Source organism: Mirounga leonina, unplaced genomic scaffold, assembly GCF_011800145.1.
Source record: "Mirounga leonina isolate KUSES-001 unplaced genomic scaffold, KU_Mleo_1.0 Mir_169, whole genome shotgun sequence".
NCBI classification, from domain to species: domain Eukaryota; kingdom Metazoa; phylum Chordata; class Mammalia; order Carnivora; family Phocidae; genus Mirounga; species Mirounga leonina.
In genome coordinates, this window is record NW_023270431.1 from 12,739,174 (window position 1) to 12,762,714 (window position 23,541).

At 39.7% G+C, this 23,541-nt stretch overlaps 1 protein-coding gene across 5 annotated transcripts in view; it reads right to left on the reverse strand.

Annotated features, from left to right (window-relative positions):
- The window catches only part of VGLL3 (vestigial like family member 3), a 50,682-nt gene extending 40,338 nt beyond the window's left edge, over positions 1 to 10,344 (reverse strand). The window contains exon 1 of one of the 5 annotated variants that reach the window (XM_035015159.1): positions 9,524 to 9,795. Coding sequence is in view for 3 of the 5 variants with exons in the window: in XM_035015157.1 (XP_034871048.1) it covers positions 9,834 to 9,959 (126 nt within the window). In the remaining 2 variants the exon portion in view is untranslated. Of the gene's footprint in view, positions 1 to 9,523; positions 9,796 to 9,833 lie in introns of those variants that run through there. The other 4 variants (XM_035015158.1, XM_035015157.1, XM_035015156.1 and 1 more) reach the window with 4 other exon arrangements.
- Positions 10,345 to 23,541: the final 13,197 nt, after the last annotated feature.

Consider the following 23,541-nt stretch of genomic DNA (forward strand, 5'->3'; position numbering starts at 1 on the left):
TTCCTTCAAGACACTACCTCCTCAACAGCAACCACTAATCAGACTTCTATCAATGTAGACAGCCAAAACTGTCTTGTACTTTATATGAATGGACTCATACAGCAGGTACCCTTTTGCGTCTGGCTTCTTTCACTCAATACCGTGTTCATGAGATTCATGCATATTGTCGCATGCAGTTTTAGACTGTTCATTCTCATTGTACATTCATCTATTCTACCACTCATGGGCATTTGGCCAGTTTTCCAGATTTGGGCTATTACAAAAGAGTACCCCTATGAACAGTGAGCATGTATTTTAATGAACATATGTCTGCATTTCTTTGGGGTATATATTGAAGAGAAGATTGCTGGGTCATAGGGTATGTACGGATGTGGTTCAGCCCTAACAGATATTGCCGGTTTTCTCAAGTAATTTTCACCAACTTACACATGGACGGCCAGTTTACGAGAGTTCCTGTTGCTCCATATCCCTCTCAAGCCTTGGTACTGGATGTCTTTTTTCAGTTTTGCTCTCCTGGTAAATATCCCAATTTTTTTAACTCTTTTTTCATTGAGGTGAAATTCACATAAAATTAACCTTTTGAAAGTGAATGATTCTGTGGCATTTAGTACATTGAGAATGTTGTGCAACTACCATCTCTATCTAGTCCAAAACATTGCGTCAACCCAAAGGGAAATTTTGTACCTATGAAGTATTAACTCCCTATTCTCTGACTCCTCCCCACCAGTTCATGATAACCACCAATCCGCATTCTGTCTCTAGGAATTTATCTATCCTGGATATTTCCTATAAATTAAATCATACATATGTGACTTTTTTGCTTCTAGATTCTTTCTCTTAGCATGTTTGCAAGGTTCATTCACACTGAACCAGTACTTCATTCTTTTTAAAGCTGAGTAATATTCCATTAGATCTATATACCACAATTTGTTTATCCACGTATCCACAGATGGACATTTGACTCACATCCACCTTCTGGCTACTGCAGATAATGCTGTTCTGAATGTGTGTATACATGTATTGGGTTGCATATCTCTTTTCAAATCTCTTGGGTAGGCATGTATGATCATTGGGTCATATGGTAACACTAAGCTTAACTTATTAGGGAACTGCCAAACTGTTTCCACAGCAGCTGAACCATTTTAGATTCCCACCAGCAATGTACTTGGTGTCCAATTTGTCCACATCCCTTGGCAGAAAAAAACACTTATTATTTTCTGGATTTTAAAAGAATTATTATTACAGCTATAGCCATCCTAGTGGGTATGAAGTGGTACCTCACTGTGGTTTTGATTTGCATTTCCCTAATGACTAATGATGTTGAACAATTTGCATACATTTAAAAAATATTAAGTGTGAGTACAAAGAAAACAGGAACAGAATTTAAACAGCAATTGACTCATACGCTGACAATCACACCATCTTAATATTCTCCTCCATAGACTCTTAAGCCTTAGCTACTTTTCGATATCTGTGCTTTGGTGAGTGTAAATCAATTCTTTGCCTATTTTTAACTAAGTAAATTATTCATGTGTACTTTTGCCATATTCTGTATTCACTTGGTGTTTGCTCCTTGGAATGAAACTTGTCTGGTGTTACATTCTTTCTTGAGAATAATATATAACATTCAAAATGTTGAGAATAAATCTCAAATCATCAGAACCTAGATTTCCTGAATTGAGGTCAAAGGGCAATCTAGTCAATATATTTTTTTTTCAAGATGCACAATCACTTCCTACAAATATCCAAATCTCAGATAAGTTTATGCTTTTCTTGGGAGACTGAAGAATTGTTAACCAAAATAAAGACATCATCAAAAGGGACTTCAACACCTACAAATGGGTTTATTTAGTGCCCATTAACTGGCTCATCCCCATTTCAGAGTAATGACAATTTTCCCCCAGGCGAAATGACCCTGGGTTAGGTGAAACAATGACTGAGTTAGCAGCCACAGAGTGAAAACTAACTCACGAGAAGAGGTTCAAGCAGCGTAGGAAGGAGTAGGCCCAGGCAGCACAGACCATACCCAGCCACCTCACAGCCTGCCACAAGGCAGGATAGGAACAAACTCTCACAGGAATGTGCAGGGGAAAGGATTTGTCTGACAAGAGAGACTTCCATGTCAGGAGCCAAATACCACTAACTCCCCAAGGCTTAAGCTTACAAAATGCCAAATGATTACTGTGCATATGTGGAAACTTCTTTTCCTAAAAAAAAAACAAAAGTATTTTAATGAAACATTGGATATTTGGAAACAGCTTTGTCTTTTTTTTTTTTTCGTTCTTTTTTCTTTTTCTTTTCTTTTTCCCAATTTCTACTGGCTCTCTTCTCTAAATGCAATGATTCTTTTATGTTCAAAAAACATGGTTGGCGCCTATAAGAAAGGACCACTAGCCTGGAGTAAATGTTTCAAATTCCCTATGTTTCAAAGTGTAAAGTCCATAAGAGCAGCTGACTGCTCCTTGGTCATATTTTTCTGAATTTACTTGGTAACAGATTTTTAAAAATATCTCAGACAGACTTGAAATTTTGATCCTTAGCCTGTTTGGAAAAGGAGGAGTAATCAGGTTAAGGGAGGGGTCAGGGTGAAGAGCTACGCCACAGACCTTTTACATATCATATTTTGCTTCCCTCTCTCAAACACACACACACAAATATTTTGTCCAAATATTTGTTTCCAATTTACATATGCAAAAACTGATTTGCTTGGCTAGGATCATTGAACTAGTAAATGGCAGAGACAGGATTAGAACCTATTTCCGTCTGAGTACAAAGCATGCGCCAAGAAAACAGACTGAAGGAAATGAGTCTCTATATATTTATTTTAATTGAATAAATAAAAAGAAGCCCACAATCAGCAAAGCATCAAATGGCATCCCATAACTAAGGAAAGTCAAAGTTACTTATAACATTAAAAAAATAGAGATGTAAACATATATCAGAGTTATGGCTATTAAATCATGCAGCGCTCTTTAAAGTAGATATACATCTATATAAAACTGAAGTCTATATCTAAAAAGGTATTGTCTCCTTGGCAAGTCAGATACATAATACAATTGCCTACCACTTTTCTGGAAATCCTATTTTGAAAATGTGAGCAGAGCCAATTTTGTGAGACATAGTCATAACTCGAGATTCTGTGTTTGTTTGTTTTGTTTTGTTTTTATTTTTCTTAACAGTCAGGAGGAACAAACCAAAAATAATACTAACTCGATCTGCTATTTTTGGGCGCACTTGCCTCTCAGTGATTCTGGTCATTATCAAAAATCAAACTCATCCCCTCCAAGGATGAAAACTTCCCAGTTTTGAGAATGTTCCAAAAAAATGTGCCACATACTTAGAGAGAATTTCAAAATTTGCATTCCCAAAATATTTTAAGCAATGATCACATCATAAGGGTATGTGTTCTCTCTCAAACTGACTACTTTGAATGAAACAAGTTTCCAAGATGTGAATTTCTGATATGTCTTTATAATCCTATTAGTAGACATAGGGTATGACTTCATTTTTAAAAATTCATCTGTTATTCATCAAATCGCCAATTAATTCTTCTTTTCTATCAGTAATTGTGCAAAGACATGGAGCCACAAAGATGAAAGTCATAGCCCATCATTAAACTCAAGCTGCTCATAGTTAGTTGGAAGGCCAATAGTAAATAAAGAGAACCTCACAGTTTATCCCTATGGCTAATTGTCCAATTTCTCTAAGGAGCTAATACTTAAAAATTTTAAAATAAGAAAAGCAAGAAGGTAACATTAGGTAAATTATTGTTTCCTTGTTTCCAAAGAAGTCCAGATGGGAAGGGACCACGATAGAAAGAGAATGGGAATAGGAATGAGGATTTGACCAAAATGAGTCCATGAGTCTGGGTAAAGTCACCAAACCATCTGGTCTTCAGCTTCCTCTTCTGAAAATGAGGAATTTTGAGACTTGATTATATCAGAGGTCTCATCCAACTCTATATCCTAATAAGCAGCATGCTAGAGCTCTAGACAAATTCACACTTAATTTTGTTTCTTACGTTGGCCGCCTCTTCTGATTTTGCAGGACACCAGCCAAAAATACCCTACAGACCATTGAAGACTAATTCATTCCTAGAGACGGGTCATCTAGCCCAATTCCTAAGAGTTACCTTTGGTATCTCCTTTATCTATCTTCATAGTAACAAGAAAGGATGCATCCTTCAACCACCTCGCCCTTCGCTCTACCCACCGAGGACAAGTGTTTTGGCAGACTAAAACATTAGCGTTCTAAGAAAAAGGACACCTGTTTACTTTAGGTCATTCTTCCTTTCTTTTCTTCCTTTTTCTTCCCCTCTACTAAAGCACAAGATGAATGAAAAACAGTTCGGTTACCCCAGGTCAGACCACACTTTTAAATTATTGGCATAAATCTGGTATCCACTGAGATATCTATAAATATGGCATATATGACTCATTTTTAGCAGCAGATGTTTGGGTCTACTGGTTCAAGGCACTGTCGGGTCTTCCTAAATGAATAGTTAAAGCAGAAAACCAGCTGCTTAAAGAGGTGCTTTTTGAAGGATTTGGGGCAGAGTTTTGCCCAAAATTATTTCCTTCACTGTGTCTGCCAGAACCTGAAATTCAAGTATCAGACAGCTTTTGTTTCTTAAATGAAAATATTTTTCTGGAGATAATACCTTAAATTATTATCTATTACTGGATGAATTAGTTTGGGATTTTTTTTTTTTTAAAAGCTAGCTGGAAACAGGGCCTATGGGAATGGGATCCAACTTTACCACCCAAGTTTTAAAATGACAGACAGGAAGTCTGATGCACAAGTTTGCTTTAGGCTCTGCCCTGAGCATCCTGAGCATAATATTTTTAGTCTCATTGAACATTCCCTTTGCACAGAAGGGTAACAAGACAGAAATATATATACTACCCAAAGGGATCAGCTCAGCATCTTTGCAGCAATAACCCAGAGTCACTGTGCACAATGGCAAGCTTCTTCCCTCTGAACACCCTTATTTCCTATGGTGTGGCACATGTCCCTGACATCCCCAACTTCATGGGATGGGAGACTTTATTAAGTGAGAGGTGAACTAAAACTTCCTTGCATTTGTCCAAAACAAAGAGTGTCTTCTTGTCCTGGCATTTGGTTTCCTGGTGAACAAATCTCCACCATGCATGATTTTACTGATTCCAAGCCTTCCCTTTCTATCGTTATTGTAATCTCTCTTCTGGTTGACTGCCAGAGACAACAGTTTAGTTTAGTTATTTTAAAGTTTAATTTTTTTTTTCTCCAGCTTTGAATTTTCTGGCTGGAAAGTTATTGGGAGCATAAAACTCTGGGGCACTTTAAGCTTCTAAGTCTGTGCAGTCAAGTTAATTTGTGTAGTGTGGAATTATAGGGGCTGTTCTTTCTCAAAGAAGTCCTGTATGAATTCTTATAAGTCCACTTAAGTCCTTGCTTACAGTTGCAAGAAAATTGGATCCTCCACCTTAAATAAGTTGGCTGTATATTGAGACTATTTAGGATTTAATTGTGTTCTTTCCGTTTAATGAATCTAAACTTACATTGGAATAACAGTAATATATGAGGCACTTAAAGCTGACTGTTAATACCACTTCCTGAAGATTATTTTAAAATAAATAAACGTTCATTTGCTAAGTGGATATTCTGCCTCATCAACGAAGGATGCAGAATGGATAGCAAAAGTCATTAGCATAATACAAATGCTTTCAAAAGGACTTTGGAATGCCTAAACTAAAAAAGTACACTACCAAGGACTTGGAAAGAATTTCAAGCTCCAAGGCCAAAGAATCTACTGCATATTAATCTTCTTTATCAAAAAGTTGATTTGGAGCACTAAAGACAAAAATAAGCCTATTGTGCAATAGCAAAAAGAAAAAAAAAAAAGGAAAAAGCTTCGGAGGCTGCATGGGATGGTGGAAAGATGCTACGTTGGGGAGCATGGCTTCTGATGGTCCTAATTTTGTCACCAATCAGCTTTGAAATCTTTGACTAGCCACTTCAGCCCTGTGAGCATCCATTCTCCCATTTGCAAAAGGAGGGATTGAAGTATGTTTTTTCAGGGTGTTTATTAGAGAGCATTCTATGACCTAACCAAAGCGCCAAAGTCCAGAGAAATAGCTTGGAAAAAACAAACAAACAAACAAACTCCTTACAAACTTGTAACTGGAGTTCTGCCTCCTAAGAGCACTTAATTCTTTTAGGTGAAAGCATGCAGGCAGATTCGCCCAGCTGTCCCCCTTGAAGAGGACTGAGTAAATATGCTCTAACTTATATGAAACCCGGAGTGTAATTGTTAAAAGCTCCTATGCACAATTAGAAAACTGGCAATCTTTTTTTTTTTTTTTCCTGCTTTCACCACCTCATCTATAAACGACACGATTCTGAAAGCTTTACGTAATTTTCTAGTGTTGACATTATGAGTAAATGGAGGGGGGAGGCAGATTTAGACAATAACAGACTGTCTACATTGAAGATGAGAAGTCCCCCAGGTATGAAGGGAATCTATGATTTCATGTCATTTCCCTCAATTTTTCCTGACACATATTTGGAAATTTGTTTTTCTTAGTTCCTACTGTCACTGTTAGAATGCAAGCACATTCCTTTCTGGACACGTTCTGCAGTGTCATCATGCCTCCGGAGCATGGGCTGAGAGACTGAGTCAAGAGTTCTCTTGAGGAGATGTTAAAGAGATGGTGGGCATGTGGACCAGGGAGCTTAGCATCTCTCAGCAAATCCTGGCTGGATAAAGCACACTGGAAGATTTACTCACAGCCAAGCAACTTCTAGGAATTAATGTCAGGGACTATAAAATTTACTCTGCAGACATATTTACAAATTATTTTGATTCACATAGTGCTGCCCGATATATATGCAGTTAACTGTGTTTTTAAGATACCAACCTATTACCCACATACAATGCATAGTATGCTTGACGAAAATCTGAATTTAAAATTTCAAGTGCACATCCGTGTTTTTAAGGATAAAGCAGAGTACACATGCCTGGAGGATGATATTCTATTATTTCAAAAATAATTTTCGGCTATATGATCATACATGGAGAGGAAAAATACACCTTTGGATAAAATCCATCATAATAGACCATTATGCTATACTAACTTACAAGGACTTCTGAGCTATATGGATTTGAGGGCTCAAAGATACACCACTACAACTGATTACAGAAGCAATACAAAGCTGAAAAGCTTGTTTTTTTTTCTAACATTTTATCAATGACCGTGAAACTTTCTTTATAACTCTATCACTTTTTCTGCTTTTCTTTTTTTGTGCTCAACAAATCAATTTTTCAAATGCAGTAGGAGTGGTAGCCTTTATTTTTGTCTCCCAGGCAAGATGCTATTAGGGGTCACTTCCCATGGATGGAGAAAACAATCTTCATGGATAATAATGATAAAACCTTATGGAATGTAAAAAACAACCAAAATATGTATTCTCGGATGACTGCATTAGGGCCAGCCAAGTCAATATTAGTCCCACTTCACCCACGCACCACATAGTCTAAAAATGCTGTCAGCCTGATAAGAATTTCCTGATTTACTTTTTTCCAATAGAAAATATAGGTCATCAAAATAAACTCCTGACAGTAAAAAGAACAGTAGTTACACTATCAAGTCTCTTTATTTCGCTAGCCAGTTATAGTCTACTTCTTTACTTAACAACATCAGAAAAAATAACCTCCAACAAGCCATTTTAGTAAAAGTAACATGAAAATTTCCAAGCACACCTCTCAGCTAAGTTCTTAAAGTTGACTCAGCCAATTATCTACTTGAACGATACCTACGGAACCCTATAGTGTAGTGAAGGTGACATTTACTACTATGTGCAACTTGTCAATGTGGACAATTCAGGTGAAAAGAAACCTCATTCTTCAGTTTGTTGATGGTCTCAGCAAAAGAATGATATTTGGGGATTGAGTTGCAGCACTATTACACAAGTTAGAGTACTAGAGTTATTTCTTACTGAAAACTGAATTTTATGATCAGTAATTTATAATTTTTCTGATACTGAATTTTATTTTCTAGTTCAAGAGTATTATAAGCCTAACCTCCACCACAGATTCATATATTAATGGAATTATTTTCACAGTTCTATAGAACAAAACCCTATTCATAACTTCTATAGTTCAAGTTATTTTTTAAGGGGAAAAATACTTTCCTGTATGCTTAGTAATTCTGAGTCTGTTGCTTGTCCACATTCCAATTGACAATTGGAGCCTCCACAGTCTCTGAGATGGAGGAAAGGAAGGGAGGAAATAGGGTGGTTCATCTGGGACTGAGTGTTTATAAAACACATAAAAATGATATCCAGTATCTCTTTGCCTCACTTGTCTAATTTGTACCAATTGGTTTTCTCCATTACTTATATCTTTTATATTTAAAATCAAAGAAAAGCAAACAGCATAACCAAAAGGTTTTAAATCTATCACCATTGACCACAAATTACAAAATGCTTTCCCATTCTCTTTCCTAAAAGTAATCTTGTTTTCAAATGCTAAAGCTCCTGAATATTAAAAAATAAATAAATAAATGATAGCAATAAAATGGGGTTCCTTTCTCTTTTGCCCTACTTGGTCCTGTTAAGCTTATATTGTTCTGCAGATAACTCTGGGGCATGTGCTCCAGAATCAGCTGAATTTTACAGTCCCTAAATTCTACACTGAAGTTATGATTTCTTTCCGAAGAGTAGCCCTACAAATCTAGCAAAGAAACAGGTAAAGGGAATACAGAAATCAAAATTAATTATGTAAATTATAATAAAGAGCCAAACCCTCAAGACCACAATAAAACATATGGTTCCTAAGAAATTTTTAAAAACCCAATCAATAAATTCTGTGGATGGTAATTTCCGGAGTGCATAAATTGTATTTTTTAAATCTCACCAACTCAACCCTAATTCCCTAATTCCCAGAGTCTGAGGACCTTACTTTGGTACAAGCTAGTGCCACATACTCACATATGTGTTCTCTGTAGCATTAACTAAGGCCTGACACACATTCTGTTGGTGTCCAGAGAGGAATGTCCAGGGGTACCTAGTGCTAACTTCCCCCACACCCTACTCTCCCTTCTAAAGGAACTGTATCATCTCCCTGGTTCCAGAGCCCTTTTTATCCACAGCATTCTCGGTCACTCTCAGCTTGATGAAGACCCAGCATCCAGTGATCCAAGGTTACCTCTTGAGCGGGGAAACACTTCCACTAGGCTGAACTATAACATCTCTGTGCTTTGATGGAATTAAAAATGAATGAGGAAGTTTGGGATCAATTCCTGCCCTCTAAGTCACAGTCATAAGAAGACAGACTCTACAGAGAAGTTCTAGTAACATTTGACAGACGTTACACTAGACCTCTGTTCCATAAAAGTTCCAGAAAGGTCATTCCATGAGCTCTCTGTCCAGGTAGCCTCCCCTATGTCGGCGACACATTTTATCCTCTTAATCAAGAGAACCCTGAAACACTCCACCTTTCCAAAGAAAACAAAATATTTGATTTAAAAGGAAGTTTACTCACATACTCCTAAGACAGATGCCCTTGGTGAGTGTCAGAGAACTGAGCCCAAAGGGCTAAGGTGGCTATGAGGAGCAGCCTCTGAGCTCCGGTGACAACAGCTCAATGAAGCCCCCAGCCAGGTAATGCCTCACACCGAATCCCCACCCGTCCACCAGGCTGCTCGTCCCTTCCCTCTGCTCAAGGGCGCTCCCGCAGGTCCCAGAGCATCCTCCGCGCCGCCCGTCCCGGCGGGACGTCGCCCGAGTCCCAGACAGACACTCTCGGCGCCCCTCGCCCCCGCCCCCGGAGGGCTGCCCGGTCGGTGACTCACCTGCTGGCCAGGTTGGGGCGCCGGGTGGTAGTAAGCTGTGGGGCAGGTTGCAGCTGCCACAGGGTTGGGCAGATACTGGGGCGCTCCATACGGCTGGGGGTGATACATCACCGCCGCACAACTCATGGCAGCCGGGGCAGCGGCGGCCCCCGAGCTGCCGCCGCCGCTCTACGCGCTCGGGCGACGGGCGCCGCCGCCACCGCCGCAGCTGCCTCCTCTGTCGCTGCTCCAGCTGCTACTGCGGCGAAGGCGGGTCCTCGGCGGCCGCGGGCTCCGCGCGGGGCGCGGGCTCGGGAGGGCTTGGCAATCAGTGGGGGCCCATGCGCGGGCACCTTCATCTTCAGCCCCTCCGAGTGTCCCCTGGCCTGGGCTTATATGGCGGCTCCGGGACGCAGCGGCCCGCCGCGCGGCGGGGGCATGACAGTGCCCGGCTCCGGCGAGGACAGCGGCGCCCACCGCAGCGCCAGCCGCAGCCGCAGCCCCGGCCGGGTTGGGCAGCCCTGGGGAGCCGGGGCTCTGGTTTGCATATACACAATGCAAGCCCGGGGCTCGTCCTATCACCGGAGCTCGCGCCTGGGCGAGGACCGGGAGGCGGGGGCAGAGGGAGGGGGGCGCTGGGGAGGAGGGGGAGCACCTCGCCGCCGCAGGCTCTGACGCCGAGCGCCGCAAAGTTCCTCCAACTCGGTCCGCGGCGGGCGGGTCGCCCAGCGGGGGACCCCGGGGAAGGCCGGCTGCGGATTGGAGCGAAGTTTGAAGCGCTCTCCGCCTTCCGGCAGCGGGATGATGGTGGGAGCGGAACGGTACGCGAGAGGCTCCGCGCCCTCGGAGCGCAGGCTTTCCACCCCGTCTCTGTCACCTGGCTGTCAGGGCGGGGGCTGCCCAACCCCGGGAGCTTCTGGGGGGAAACACCAACGCAGAGGCCAGGGCTAAACGAAGGCCAAGTGTGCAAAGAGGTAAAACAGAACAGGCACAAAGTAAACTGGGATTAGCCTTTACGTTAAATATAACCATAAGTGAAAGTTAACTTTATTACAAGTGCGCACATGCCAAGAATGCAACAGAGTTTTCTACCAGTGATCTCCGCTTTAAGTTTACACCTTCATGATAAGACATTGTTGTGGGGCGTCAACCTTTTCTGGCTCTTCCTGCCTGGTTTCCATGGAGTAATAGACAATAACAACTGATTAAACCTATTCAGCTATTAAAGGTTTATCTACTTGCAAGTGGCTTATAATCCTCTCCTCTTTGTAGGAATATAACTGTATTTTTATATAATCAGGTAAAGTAGAAAATAATTATAATTACTTTATAAATAAGCAAACTCTTTGAACTTTAACAAGTATATCTCTCCCCTTCTATTTAGGGATTCTCTTTTATGACACAGAACAGTTTCTTTGTTTTCACAGAGACTACCCTTTGTCTGAGGAAAAGTCGATCTGGATGTCACATGCACTGATGTTGTTATGGATTGAATTGTGTTCCCCCCAAATTCATATGTTTGAAGTCTAACCCCCACTGTGACTGTGTTTGGAGACAGGGCCTATCAGGAGGGAATTAAGATTAAGTGAGGTCCTAACAGTGGGATCCTAATCTAGGACTGGTGTCCTTATAAAAGAGGAAGGGACACAGGATCCCTGTCTGCGCTGGCACAGAGGGAAGCCTTTGGGACAGCCAGTGAGAAAGTGCAGTCTGCAAGCCGGGAAGAAACTAGAAACTAATCTTGAGGGCAACCTGATATTGGACTTTTATTTATTTATTTTTTTAAGATTTTATTCATTCACTTGACAGAGAGAGAGCACAAGCAGGGGAAGGGGGAGAGGCAGGCTTTCTGCTGAGCAGGGATCCCCATGTGGGGCTCAATCCCGGGACCCCAGGAGCATGACCAGAGCCAAAGGCAGACGCTTAACTATCTGAGCAACCCAGGAGCCCCATATTGGACTTTTAGCCTCCAAAGATGTCAGAAAGTAAATTTCTGTTGTTCAAGGCACCCAGTCCTGTGGTTTTATTATGGCAGCCCTAGCAGACTAACAGAGATGTACAGTATTAATATAATGCTAATCTTGATATGAATGTGTATGTGTGCATATATAACTACACAGACACATTTACATAAATACATATATATTCACACATATACACACTTATACACTCAAATACATGAACTATAGTAATTGACAGGAACTCTTTGCTACTCCTAACAACTCCTATTCACTCATTCATTCTTTCATCCATTGAATATTAAAAGTATATTTATTAAGGGCTTTTTGTAATGAAGTATTCCTATCAATAAGACATATGAACTTATTTGAAATGTTGTCATTGTCTTTTCACAAACTGACATCCTCTGGTCATCCTTTCCTGTGTTCCAGATTCACCTATTTGGCTTCTATCTAGATGGTTCCATATAGAAGTTCCATAGGGACCTCAGTCATGATAGCACTAATATTTTCCCACAGCCCCAACCTGAGTCCACTCGATCCCAACTTTACACTTCTACTGACTCTCTTCCCTCGTCTATTTATCTCTGCTGCTATAACCCTTAGTTCACGCAGCATCTTTCACCCAGACTCCTGAAGAAAGCTTCTACCTGATTTCCAGGCCCCAAGTAGAACCCTCTTCTGATCCATGCTTCACACAATTTATCTCTTACTGTTTTCTGTCCCAGCCACTGCAAATCCAACAGAGTAATAATGTTTTGTCCCTCTTTAAAAAAGAACTTTTACAATAGCTCCCCACAATCCCAACTTTTTAACCTTCAAATTCTGGTCCCTGCCTATGTCACCATCTTCTGTAACTGTCCATTCAGCCACGTGAATTGAGACCTCCCTTTCCAGGAAAGAGCATGGTGTCTCCTATGACCTTCCCTTTTCATGCATGACCAGAACTTCTGCACCAAAACACTCTACCTTTTTCACTTGCTAATTCCTTTCTGTTCTTCAGAGGATCGTCTTCCAAAACATCCACTGAAGACCAGCTTTGACACCTCTACTTTCGGCAATGCCAGCACCCAATGAATCTTGCTCTAACCATACCAATCACGTGATTTGAAACTGTCTATTTGCTTTTTCCCCCCAACATGACCATGGCCACTTGAGAATAGGGACTGTGATTTTTTTATCTGTGAATCTCAATCATAAATGCCTGGCTTAATAAGCATTCATTGAATAAAGTATTTTAAAAAGGAGAAAAAATTCTTCAAGGAGCTTACAAACTCATGGAGGATCCAAGCACATCAGTGAAGGTCAGAACATGGAACATGGTTTTAGATCCTGTATCAGGATTTCTACTGTATGTTATTTTTTTTCAAAGATTTTATTTATTTATCTGACAGAGAGAGAAAGAGAGACGGCGAGAGAGGGAACACAAGCAAGGGGAGTGAGAGAGGGAGAAGCAGGCTTCCTGAGGAACAGGGAGCCCGATGCGGGGCTCGATCCCAGCACCCTGGGATCATGACCTGAGCCGAAGGCAGATGCTTAACAACTGAGCCACCCAGGCGCCCCTCTACTGTATGTTAGAATGAGAAGATCTCTTGCGATACAAGAAACTTTTAGACCTGCAGTGGAATGTGACTAAATTAGGCCAAAAAGTTAGTTTGCAAGGGCACCCTTTCCTCTAGAGCAAGCCTCCTGTTTTAAACTCTTAACACTTCCAACTGTATCTTCAAATAACTTAATTATCTGTAGCTCATTGTTTTTAATATAATTACATGTTCAATATATCTCCTCCACTAGATTTGCAGAGAGCATTTATATCTTGTATATTTAACATTTAGAAGATGTTCAGTATATATCTGTTGACTTAGAAAATAAAGCCAAAACTAAATCCAAAATATCCATACCTGCAATTTCTGAATCTTCCTTGTTCCCCATATGGCCTTTAGTATGTTGCAAATATTTATTATATGACAAACATGTAGTACTTGGATACTAATAAGCCACGGACTCAAAAGTCTAGAGGTGCTTGGCAAAATCTTTCTATAATGAAGTATCTTTGTTTTGATACCTTCCTTCATTTCTAAATTGTACTGATGGGGAAAAAATGAGAGACTAGCAAAAAATTCTGCCCAGAATTAGAATCTAGAAGAAGTATGGACTGGACAGAGAGGGAAGATAACTTGTCAAGGGCTGGAGTCTTTGTTTGATCATTAATAGAACGTAAGATAATTCCTGTCAGGAACGTACCTGACTTCCCAGGTAGATGTTCAGGGTTTTAGAGTAGAAAAGAATCAGAAAGATCATCTAGTCTAAAACATCTTTCAGTGATAAGCAAACACGTGGTCTGATTCACGTCTCCTACAGAACTGGAGGCACACTAAAAGCAAAATCCCAAGTCTCTTGATTCTTGGTTCCATTCTCTCCCTATCACCCTATGCTAAGGCTATATAAACAAGCTCATATGTATATTTATATGTATACATACCGTATCTATCCATGCCTATACACACACACACATATGTATATATGCATGCATATTCATATATATCCATTTAAACATATACATACATAAAAGAAAGAAGAGGTTTTAGATTAGATCGTTCTTTGGTCATCTTGGAGTTTCAGAAAGGGGTGGGGAAGAAAAAATGTAGGCCTATTGCATTTAACAGTAGTGAGTCACACAGATCAGAGAATGTGATCTGATCACTGGTGTACTTGTTGTCATGTCTATTATGTGGAGGTGTCACAATTACTTGGAATAAAATAATAATGAAATGGAACTTGATTATTTGTACTTTGAGCTAAAGTTCCTGAAATTTTACCCTTTTATCCTTTCTTTTCCTTCTCTCAAACTGCCCCACCTCCCTTCTGGTTCAGCTCTGATGTGGAACTAGATCTTACCCATTGGTGTTTAACCTCTTACTCTTTTCTGTTCCAGCCACTGCAGTTCCAATAGAATACCAAAATTACCCTAAATGTTCCCAATGCTTCTGAGCCAGGGGTTTATAGTCACTGTATTTTTGGCCCCAATCACCAACTTTCCTAGAATGTTCCCAATTTTACAACTGGGATTTGGTGACATGAAATCCCCAAACCAGCTTTATTTAGAGGGGTAACATGAAGTGGTTTTCCCCAATATCTCTTGGGATAAGATAAGGCAAAAAGGAAAGCAGCTTTTATTTTTTTGAGTGATGACAGCCAGACTAGTCTTTAACTTGGGGAACCAGTGTAAGAAAACATATGGCATCTGCAATACACACACGTGAATTCCTCAACCTGTGTATCTAAACCCTCCTCTCAGTCCACCAAATAGCTGATTCTTGACCCACCCTCTGGCCTAAGCTGAGCCTCCTAATAATGCAGCCCCTTCTAGGAATCATGGCTCATAGGAAATAGGCTTGGGTCATCTGCACAAGGATTTCCCAGGTGTTAAGTACAGAAACATGGTGGTTCTAGGCAGAATAATGTTTCCCCAGCCCCCAAAGATGCTATACTTTAATCCCTAGAATTTATGAACATGCTTATTTCACATAGCAAAAGGGAGCTAAGATTGCTGATGGAATGAAGGCTACCAATGAGTAGATTTTAAGACAGGAAAATTATCCTGGATTATCTGAATGGGCCCAGTGTAATCACAAGGGTCTTTTTAAGAAGGAGTCAGAAGGCAGAAAAGTCTGTGTCCCGTTGATCTGAAGTGAGAAAGATTCTATGGGCCATTGACAACTGTGAAAATGAAAGGGAGTAACGAGCCAAGGAACACAGGCAGCCGCTAGAAGCTGCAAAAGGCAAGACAGGGGCCCTAAAGCTGCCAGAAGGAACACAGCCTTGCCTACATCATTTTGGACTTCTGACCTCCAGAGTTGTAAGATAATAAATTTGCATAGTTTTAAGTCACTGAGTTTGTGGCAATTTGTTACAGCAGCAATTGGAAACTAATATAATAGTTTAATGGGGAAGGAGGAGCTAGAAGGAAGGGCTTTTGGTGAGCATGTCCCCTTCGCCCTACCGATACCTGTGAGGAGAGGCATAATTAGGAAGAGGGCCAGTGGGGAGTACCCTGGATCTAGGGGTGGTGCCAGTAATACCAATGGAATGGTTATAAAAACAGAAGGTCAAAACTCACATGTAAAGCAATAAGCCACTTTATTCAGTTGTGCTTTAGGATCACCTACCTTAAATGGGCCTTCCTCAATGCTCAGCAACTTCACGTTTCTCTAGCATGCTTACCCATGTCCTCTTGCAACTCTTACCTCCTATCCTCTCCATCAATCTCAAATCCCTCAAATTCACTTTCTCCATGTTCTCCCTTTCCATGCCCTATTGACTCCACTTGCAATCAGATTTCTATGTCATCACCCCACCAAAATTTATTGAAGTCCAGTAATGATCATGCTAACAAGCTCAAAGTTCATTTTTAAACTGCATCTTAATTGATGCTTCATAAATTTTCACATCAAGGATTAATTACTCCTTAAAATTCTCTCTTCTCTTGACATCCTTCCATGACATCCCTCTGTCTTAATCTGTCTACTTACACTTTGGCTGTTCCTTCTCAGTTTCCTCTGCCAATACTTGCTTTGTCCTGGGCCTTTTTCTTATCTTACTCTATCCTCTCATCTTGAGCGATCTCATCCATCTTCAAATCACCTATATATGCAAATAACTCACAAAAATTAGCTTCCAACCCAGAGCATTCCTCAGAACCCAAGACTTATGGAGTGGAGATGTATCTTATATGGAGTTCTAAAGTCAATAAATAATGCAAATGAAACCATATGCAGCCCAGATTATTATTGAAAATTTCTTCAATATCCCACAAAATGTGGGGGTCTTTTTAAGAGTTCTGATCTAAACACCACAAGCCAACCATCCAGTCCTGTGAATTCAAGGACAATCTAGGGTAGCAGACACGTGAGAGTTATGCATGGCACATGCCTCTTATGTTTTGCATTATTTCATTTGCTTTCAGCCTGGTAAGATTTGATGGGTGAGCTCATAATAGCATGTTCTCTTTGTTGAGTATTTTAAAAACATCTATGTAAGAATTTCTTAGTGCTTCTTACAGGTATTATTTGTATCTGAGGTATTATTTGTATCTGAGTCAAGGTGGCACCTTTTTTTTTTTCCTGATGGCTTTCAACATCTAGTAAAGTGGCCCCTTCTCTAATGTAGTTACTCATCTTATAATGTCTTTAGGTTAGAGCACACAGTGCTAGTTATAGGTTGAAGACCTCACTTAGAGATTCTGAGGATAAATTTTCACTTATTTGCAATTAATAATGAGGCTATCTCTAATCCTTATAGTTTGCTTTGCTTACAAGAAGTGAGATTTTAAATATCTCCAGTTGATCCGGCAGTGACACATAGCAAATGGCATCACCTGCTTCCTAAGTTCTGACATGGGAGGTTTGCCATGACCCTCTCTTAGTACCTCTATATACCACTTAGGACGTATTCCTGAGACAGTCAACATGCCCTCTTTGCAGAGGTTTGTTTTGTTTCGTTTTAATTAATTTTGCCTGGAATTGTAGGATTTCAGAGTACGCCTGATCTAGTGTATTTTATAGAGATTGAATAATAGAGGAATCGAAGTTGGGAAACAGTGAGAAGAGATGAAGAGATATCAAGATACTTCTTAGCCTGTATTAAAAAAATCAGCAAAGCGTACGTATTGCATCATGAAATAGAATCATTTGTCCTCATGGAAGATAATGACAGACAGTTCATTGTGTACCTTGAGTTCCTTGTCTGTTTCTTCGCTGGTTTTCCTGGTAGCCGTGGTTGATCTGGGCTAATTTAACTACCTTGTCTCTGTCAGCCTCTGACAAGTGGAATACAATCACATGAAGTGTGGCCTGGGTGTGGGTACGGTTCTATCCATGGAAGGAACAAAACTAAGTAAGCCATGGAGGATTAAACCCTTGATCTTGGCATCATTAACACTCTGTCCTAACCTGTTGGGCTACCTAGCCACAGACAAAGACCAGTTGGACTAATAAATCACAACAGCCAGAACAATGTGGTTTGAATTTATTTCTCATTTTTAATACATTGTTTTATAATTTGATTTAAATATTGTAGGATTAATGAAGCCAAAGGCCCATGTTGCTGTCATTCCGAAGAGAGAAAGCAGAGGGGAAAAGTTACGCCACACAACTCCACACGATCACCAGGCACACAATGGCACCGAGGGCTGTGCTGTCCCTTTGTACAAGAGGTGTCAACCTGGCACATTGAGAGTAAATCACAAGTGTTGTAAGTAATTTATGTTTAATAAACACCAAAGAGGTTTTGCATTTAAGGAAACCTTCTTGGACCACTTTGAAGGCCCATAACTTTTATGAAACAAACAAACAAACAAAATTACTCCACTTTTTGTTGTTTGTTTGGTTTTGCCAAATTTTCATGCACTGTGTTTGACGCAAAAATGAGGTATGCATGGTACTTCAAATCCTGAAAGTGATTTATTTGCATCCCAACAGCCTATTTCATTCTTATCATGTAAAGAGATCGTTGGAGAGCTTATCTTAACATTATTATCCCGGTGGCTTTAGATGCCTGGAGTACATTCAAAATCCCACTTACTTCCAAGGCCCATTATAAGTAGCACCTCTTCTAGGAAGCATATCTTAACATTTTAAAATTGACTGCTTTTATACCATTATAATTTGTACTGTCTGCACCTTATATTTTGTGGCTTGATTGTATGTAATTATTATTATTGTTACTCTTTATTTTGCCCTGATCATTTCAGTTACCGTAATTGCCTCCCTTATGAAAAGATAAAGCAATAAATTCCATGGGGGAAATGGCAGAGTTAGATATTTCTTTGGTGACTCACACAGCACCAGAGGTAAGTACAGTGTAAGCCTGCTGTAGTTAATTTCAATTGAACGACTCACTCTGTGATCTACGAATGTTGTGGAATTGTTAATCTATAATGTTCTTGTTTTGGTCTCTTTCAATGCCAAATAGGAAGAACACGGACGCTAAGAATATATTATGTGAACTCTACCTAGAAAATATACCTTTCATTATTGTTTAGCCTAATTTTCAGTCCCTTCTTTGACAATAATGTCTTTAAACGCTGTCTCTTTTTGTATTGCCTATAGAATAATGACAAAATGTTGGATGTGATGAGTATTTTCAATACTTTTGAAAACACGTTGTTTTTTTTTTCATTTTCTAAGGATTTTAATGTGAGCAGTTTCCTTAATAGAGTATAACAGTAGTACAACTGAAAAACACAAAATCCATTGAGATTTCAGGAAATTCGTATCATCTCCAGTGACAATAAACTATAGCCACTCATCCCACATAGGTTAGTGTCCAAAAAGATTACAAAATCAAGTCCACCCTGGTAGTATAGGTAGAGATAGATTCCCTAAAGTTATCCAACCATAACAGAAATTTGATCAGGATAAGGAAATAAAGTAGTAAAAGTAATCGTAGTGATAATAATAATGGTAACAATAGTTAACCTTTACATAGTGCCTGCCATGTGCCTGGCACTTTATATATATTGACTCATTTAATTCTCATAAAAGCTTCATGAGGTAAACACAATAATTATCTCTATTATACAGATTAGGAAATCAAGGCGTCAGGTGGTTCAGTGATTTGCTCACCATTATTCACCCAGGTAATCTGGTTCCACAGTCCAGCTCTTAACCAGTGTGCATACTGTATCTCAAAAGGGATGTTGAAAAAAGTGGAATTTTGGCAATTCAGGATGATTTTACCTATTCTATCCTAGGAAGCCACAGTCTCTTGTCTACAACTTTTTCTTAGCAGTTGAACAAATAATATCATTTCTAATGTCTACAATGATGTTGTGTACTCTAGACAGCAGTGGTGTTCACCAGAGGGACAGAAGCATGGTGACAACAACCTGTCCCCCATATACACCACCTTCCTGGAATCTCAAAAAGATAGAGACAGTAAAAGCAAACAAAATAAAACAGTATCTTTATTGCCTTAATACTTGTTTCATTTTCTTACTTATAATATCCAAATATAAATTCTGTTCATTTCTTAAAAGTGAATAACTGAGGGGCGCCTGGGTGGCTCAGTCGTTAAGCGTCTGCCTTCGGCTCAGGTCATGATCCCAGGGTCCTGGGATCGAGCCCCGCATCGGGCTCCCTGCTCCGCGGGAAGCCTGCTTCTCCCTCTCCCGCTCCCCCTCCTGTGTTCCCTCTCTCGCTGTGTCTCTCTCTGTCAAATAAATAAATAAAATCTTTTTTAAAAAGTGAATAACTGAAATAATGGTATGTCTGCTGCCAACTTTGTGGGATTAAATCTCATAAATTCTCAAGGACTGAACTATTTGTTTAGACTTTCCCTGGAAGCACACCATGTTCTTTATGGATAATAACAAATACTAAAAAAAAAAAAAAACCCTAAAAGAAATTTCAGAGCATTCGATAATCAGGTCATGACATCACCAATTTCAGATATGCTGAGAAGATGAGGAACTTGATATGAACAGATGGGAGAGATAAAGAAATCTGGGAGCTACTCTGAGGCAGTGCGAGGTGCAATATTGAATATTAATTGTTGCTTCAAGCTCAGGAAATGTTCAAAAGCTGGTCGTTAACTACAGCACTGCTTCTCAAAGTGTGGTCTATAGTCCAGCGGAATTATTGTCTACAAACTTGTTAGAAGCAGAAAATCTCAGGTCCCAGCCCAAACCTGGGGCTGAATCTGAATCTACATTTTGATAAGATCTGCCAGGTGATTCCTATGCACATTAAAATTTGAGAAGCACTGAACAAGAGTGCCTCTCTATGCTCAATAGCAACATGTTATATCAAACCACTTACATTTAACCTAGCATAATTTTAAGACCCACAACCAGCTGGTAGAAATAGACTAATGGTAATATATTTTTGACAATTTAAATATCACAAAACCATTTTGCAGGCATTTAGCTCACTTAATATCCTCATTCTGTTATAAGAAAATCAGAATATGTTTTTTCATGATGACACTGTTGCTAAGAGGGAAGCTCTAAAGGGGCCAAATACATAGAGGTGGTAATTTACACTTAGATCTTCTAAATCCAAATCCAGGACCTTTCCCATTCGTAAGCAAACCATCTGCAGTTGTCAGAATATTTTTAGGTTGTGTCCTTGGAAATGCTAAAGAGTTGATAGTATTTTTCTAAACCACAACTTATTCCCTGTTAGAGCATTCAGTCTTCCTAAAGGCAGAAAAGGTAATCTCAGTCAAATGCAGTAAACTCAGTCACTGACAGGTTTTCTCAACTTTTTCTGGGTACACTCATGATTTCAGGTTAAGGTGGACATTTCAGATTTTCCCCTTCTCCCGAAATGGTGTGAGGTTATGGGGCGGGGGGGGCGGTTCTGCTGTGGAGGGGAGGCCATGGTTTCTTCAGTTCTTGGTCTTGACTCCCCACAAAGCTGCCTCTACCCATTTCCCATGCAATGGTGACATTCTTGGGAGGCTGCTGCCCCTCAGCATGTCAGACAAAGGGCAGAGACACAGGTATTGTATCCTTTCAAATTTCATTTAGGACTGACTTTTATTGTTCCTCCTCCCTTTTCAGAACCAACTGGAAAGGTGAGGGTGAAAGGAAGAAGACAGGGTGCAGAAAACTGCTCTCCTCTGCCTCCCCCAGTGTCCAACTCTCTAGCTTCCTCTGTAACCCCTCCCTATTTCTTCCAGCCCAGAGAACTATTATCTCTTCAAAGGCAGGAAAAACTTGATCTTCAGGTATTCTTGTGTGGCTTTTTTTTTTTTAAAGCTTAAAAGCCAGGAATTTTTTCTCTAGTTTCCATAGTTGCCACTCTCCCTTGAGGCAATGCCTGTGTGAAGTCTACTGGCCTAATTGGAGGAGAGGTGACAGGCTAACATGGAATGAGGTATGGCTAGCATCAGTTAATACTGAAAAATATTGTCCTATAATTCTCATGAGATAATACGTAAGGCCAGAGGTGTTGGAGTCTCTAGAATTTAGATCACGGGAAATTAGGCTCACTTCATCTATGTTTGTCTGACAAATCGAAGGTACTGTATTCAGTTCTTAGCGGTTCTCTTTAAATGTTACTGACAATGTAAGGGATGACATAGGAAAATAATCAGCATGGTAAGGTATTTGAGAATGATTTCATTGTGGCCTGATTATAGGAATTAGGACCATTTAGCCTAGGAAAAATAAAGATTAAGGGGACATAAATATTTGAATGTCTATCATATCATGTGGAAAAGAGTAAACATTTGTTGTGTTTTGGTCTAAGGGAAGACTTAGAATCAATGAATTAATTTTGAAAGAATCAAATTTTAGTTCAAATTAAGTACAACAGAGGCAATTCTGCCATTTTCATTTTACTCCTGCATAGAGTAACAGTATAGAAAAACCCCAATTCCTGAGATATCACTTAGAAGAGAAAGCCACCAGGAAGGCAAGCTTCCTGACCCATATTGAATGATAATGTGAAAAAGAAATACATTTTTTATTAAGTAATGTCATTCACTAATATCTTGTAGTTTTTATGTTATCACAGAATACTCTCTCCTAGCTTGATTAATACAGTAAGGAAGAACTTCCAAAGAAAGGAGTTCAGCAAAGGACAGAATTTCCCATGCAAAAGTACTACCCTATTTTGGAAATTGTTAAGCAGTAAAGAGTATACATATATTAACAAATGTATTCATAAATTATTTATACATTTATTAAGCTTTATATTTGGTGAGTGCATACACTGCCCCATTTAGTCTACCGTGCCCTGGAGAGAAAGTGGTAGGCAAGATCAGCATGACCTCTTAGTATTGGCCAGCAGATTTGATTAGGTGATTCTCATGTTTGCTTCCCATTCTAATGTTTTTAGTGTCAATTTAATAAATGAGTAGAATATTGCTACCACCACATCCTACGGTATAATGTTCCTGTTGCTATAATATCTAGCTATCCTTATTTTTTCTATATACATGAGAATATGTTTGTATATATATATGTGCATTTTTGTGTTTAGACAGATATGCTTTTCATTTCTGATAATTCACCTAATGATTGTCAGGAATTGTGAAGAATTTGAGATTTTACTCAACTTGCAAGTTAACAAGTTAGCTTGGATGCTAGCAGAAGACAAAAGACTCCTGGATCAGAAACAAAGGACAGTTTATTATTCACAGCAATAGCTGCAGCCAAAATATCAGCATTTGCCTGAGTCTCAATTCCTACAAGGAGGAATGATGAGGTCCAGGTGACATATGTGCATGTAATGGGTTACATTACAGAAAAGGAACCCCAAATTTAGAAAATGTCAGTCTTTCGGAATTGGCTGCAAGCAAGCCTGCCCACACTTTGTCCTAGAGAGAGGCATTAATTCTTTTATAATGGACAATAATGTCTCCCTCTGCTTTGGATGGGGACATATCTCTGTCCCAAGGTGGTTCTGTACATAAACATCTTTGAAAATAGAATCAGAACAAAAGGCTGTCAGTGCTTTTGCTCACAAGATACATTAGAGGTCCATATAGAATTGTCTTGTAATGAAACCCACTGGATTATAAGCTGCCACGAACCAGAACTAATCCTAATTTTTCATCACCATATTTTCAATTTCTAGCACAGTGCATGAGACTCAGTAAAAGGAGCTATCACTTACTGAGGTCTTATCACATGCCAGGACTTCTCAAACACTGCATGTGTTAACTTAATCCCAGCAAGTACCATATGATGGTTACAAATATTATCTGTACTTTACATATGAGGAAGCTGATGCCAAAAATATTTAGCAACTCATTTAAGA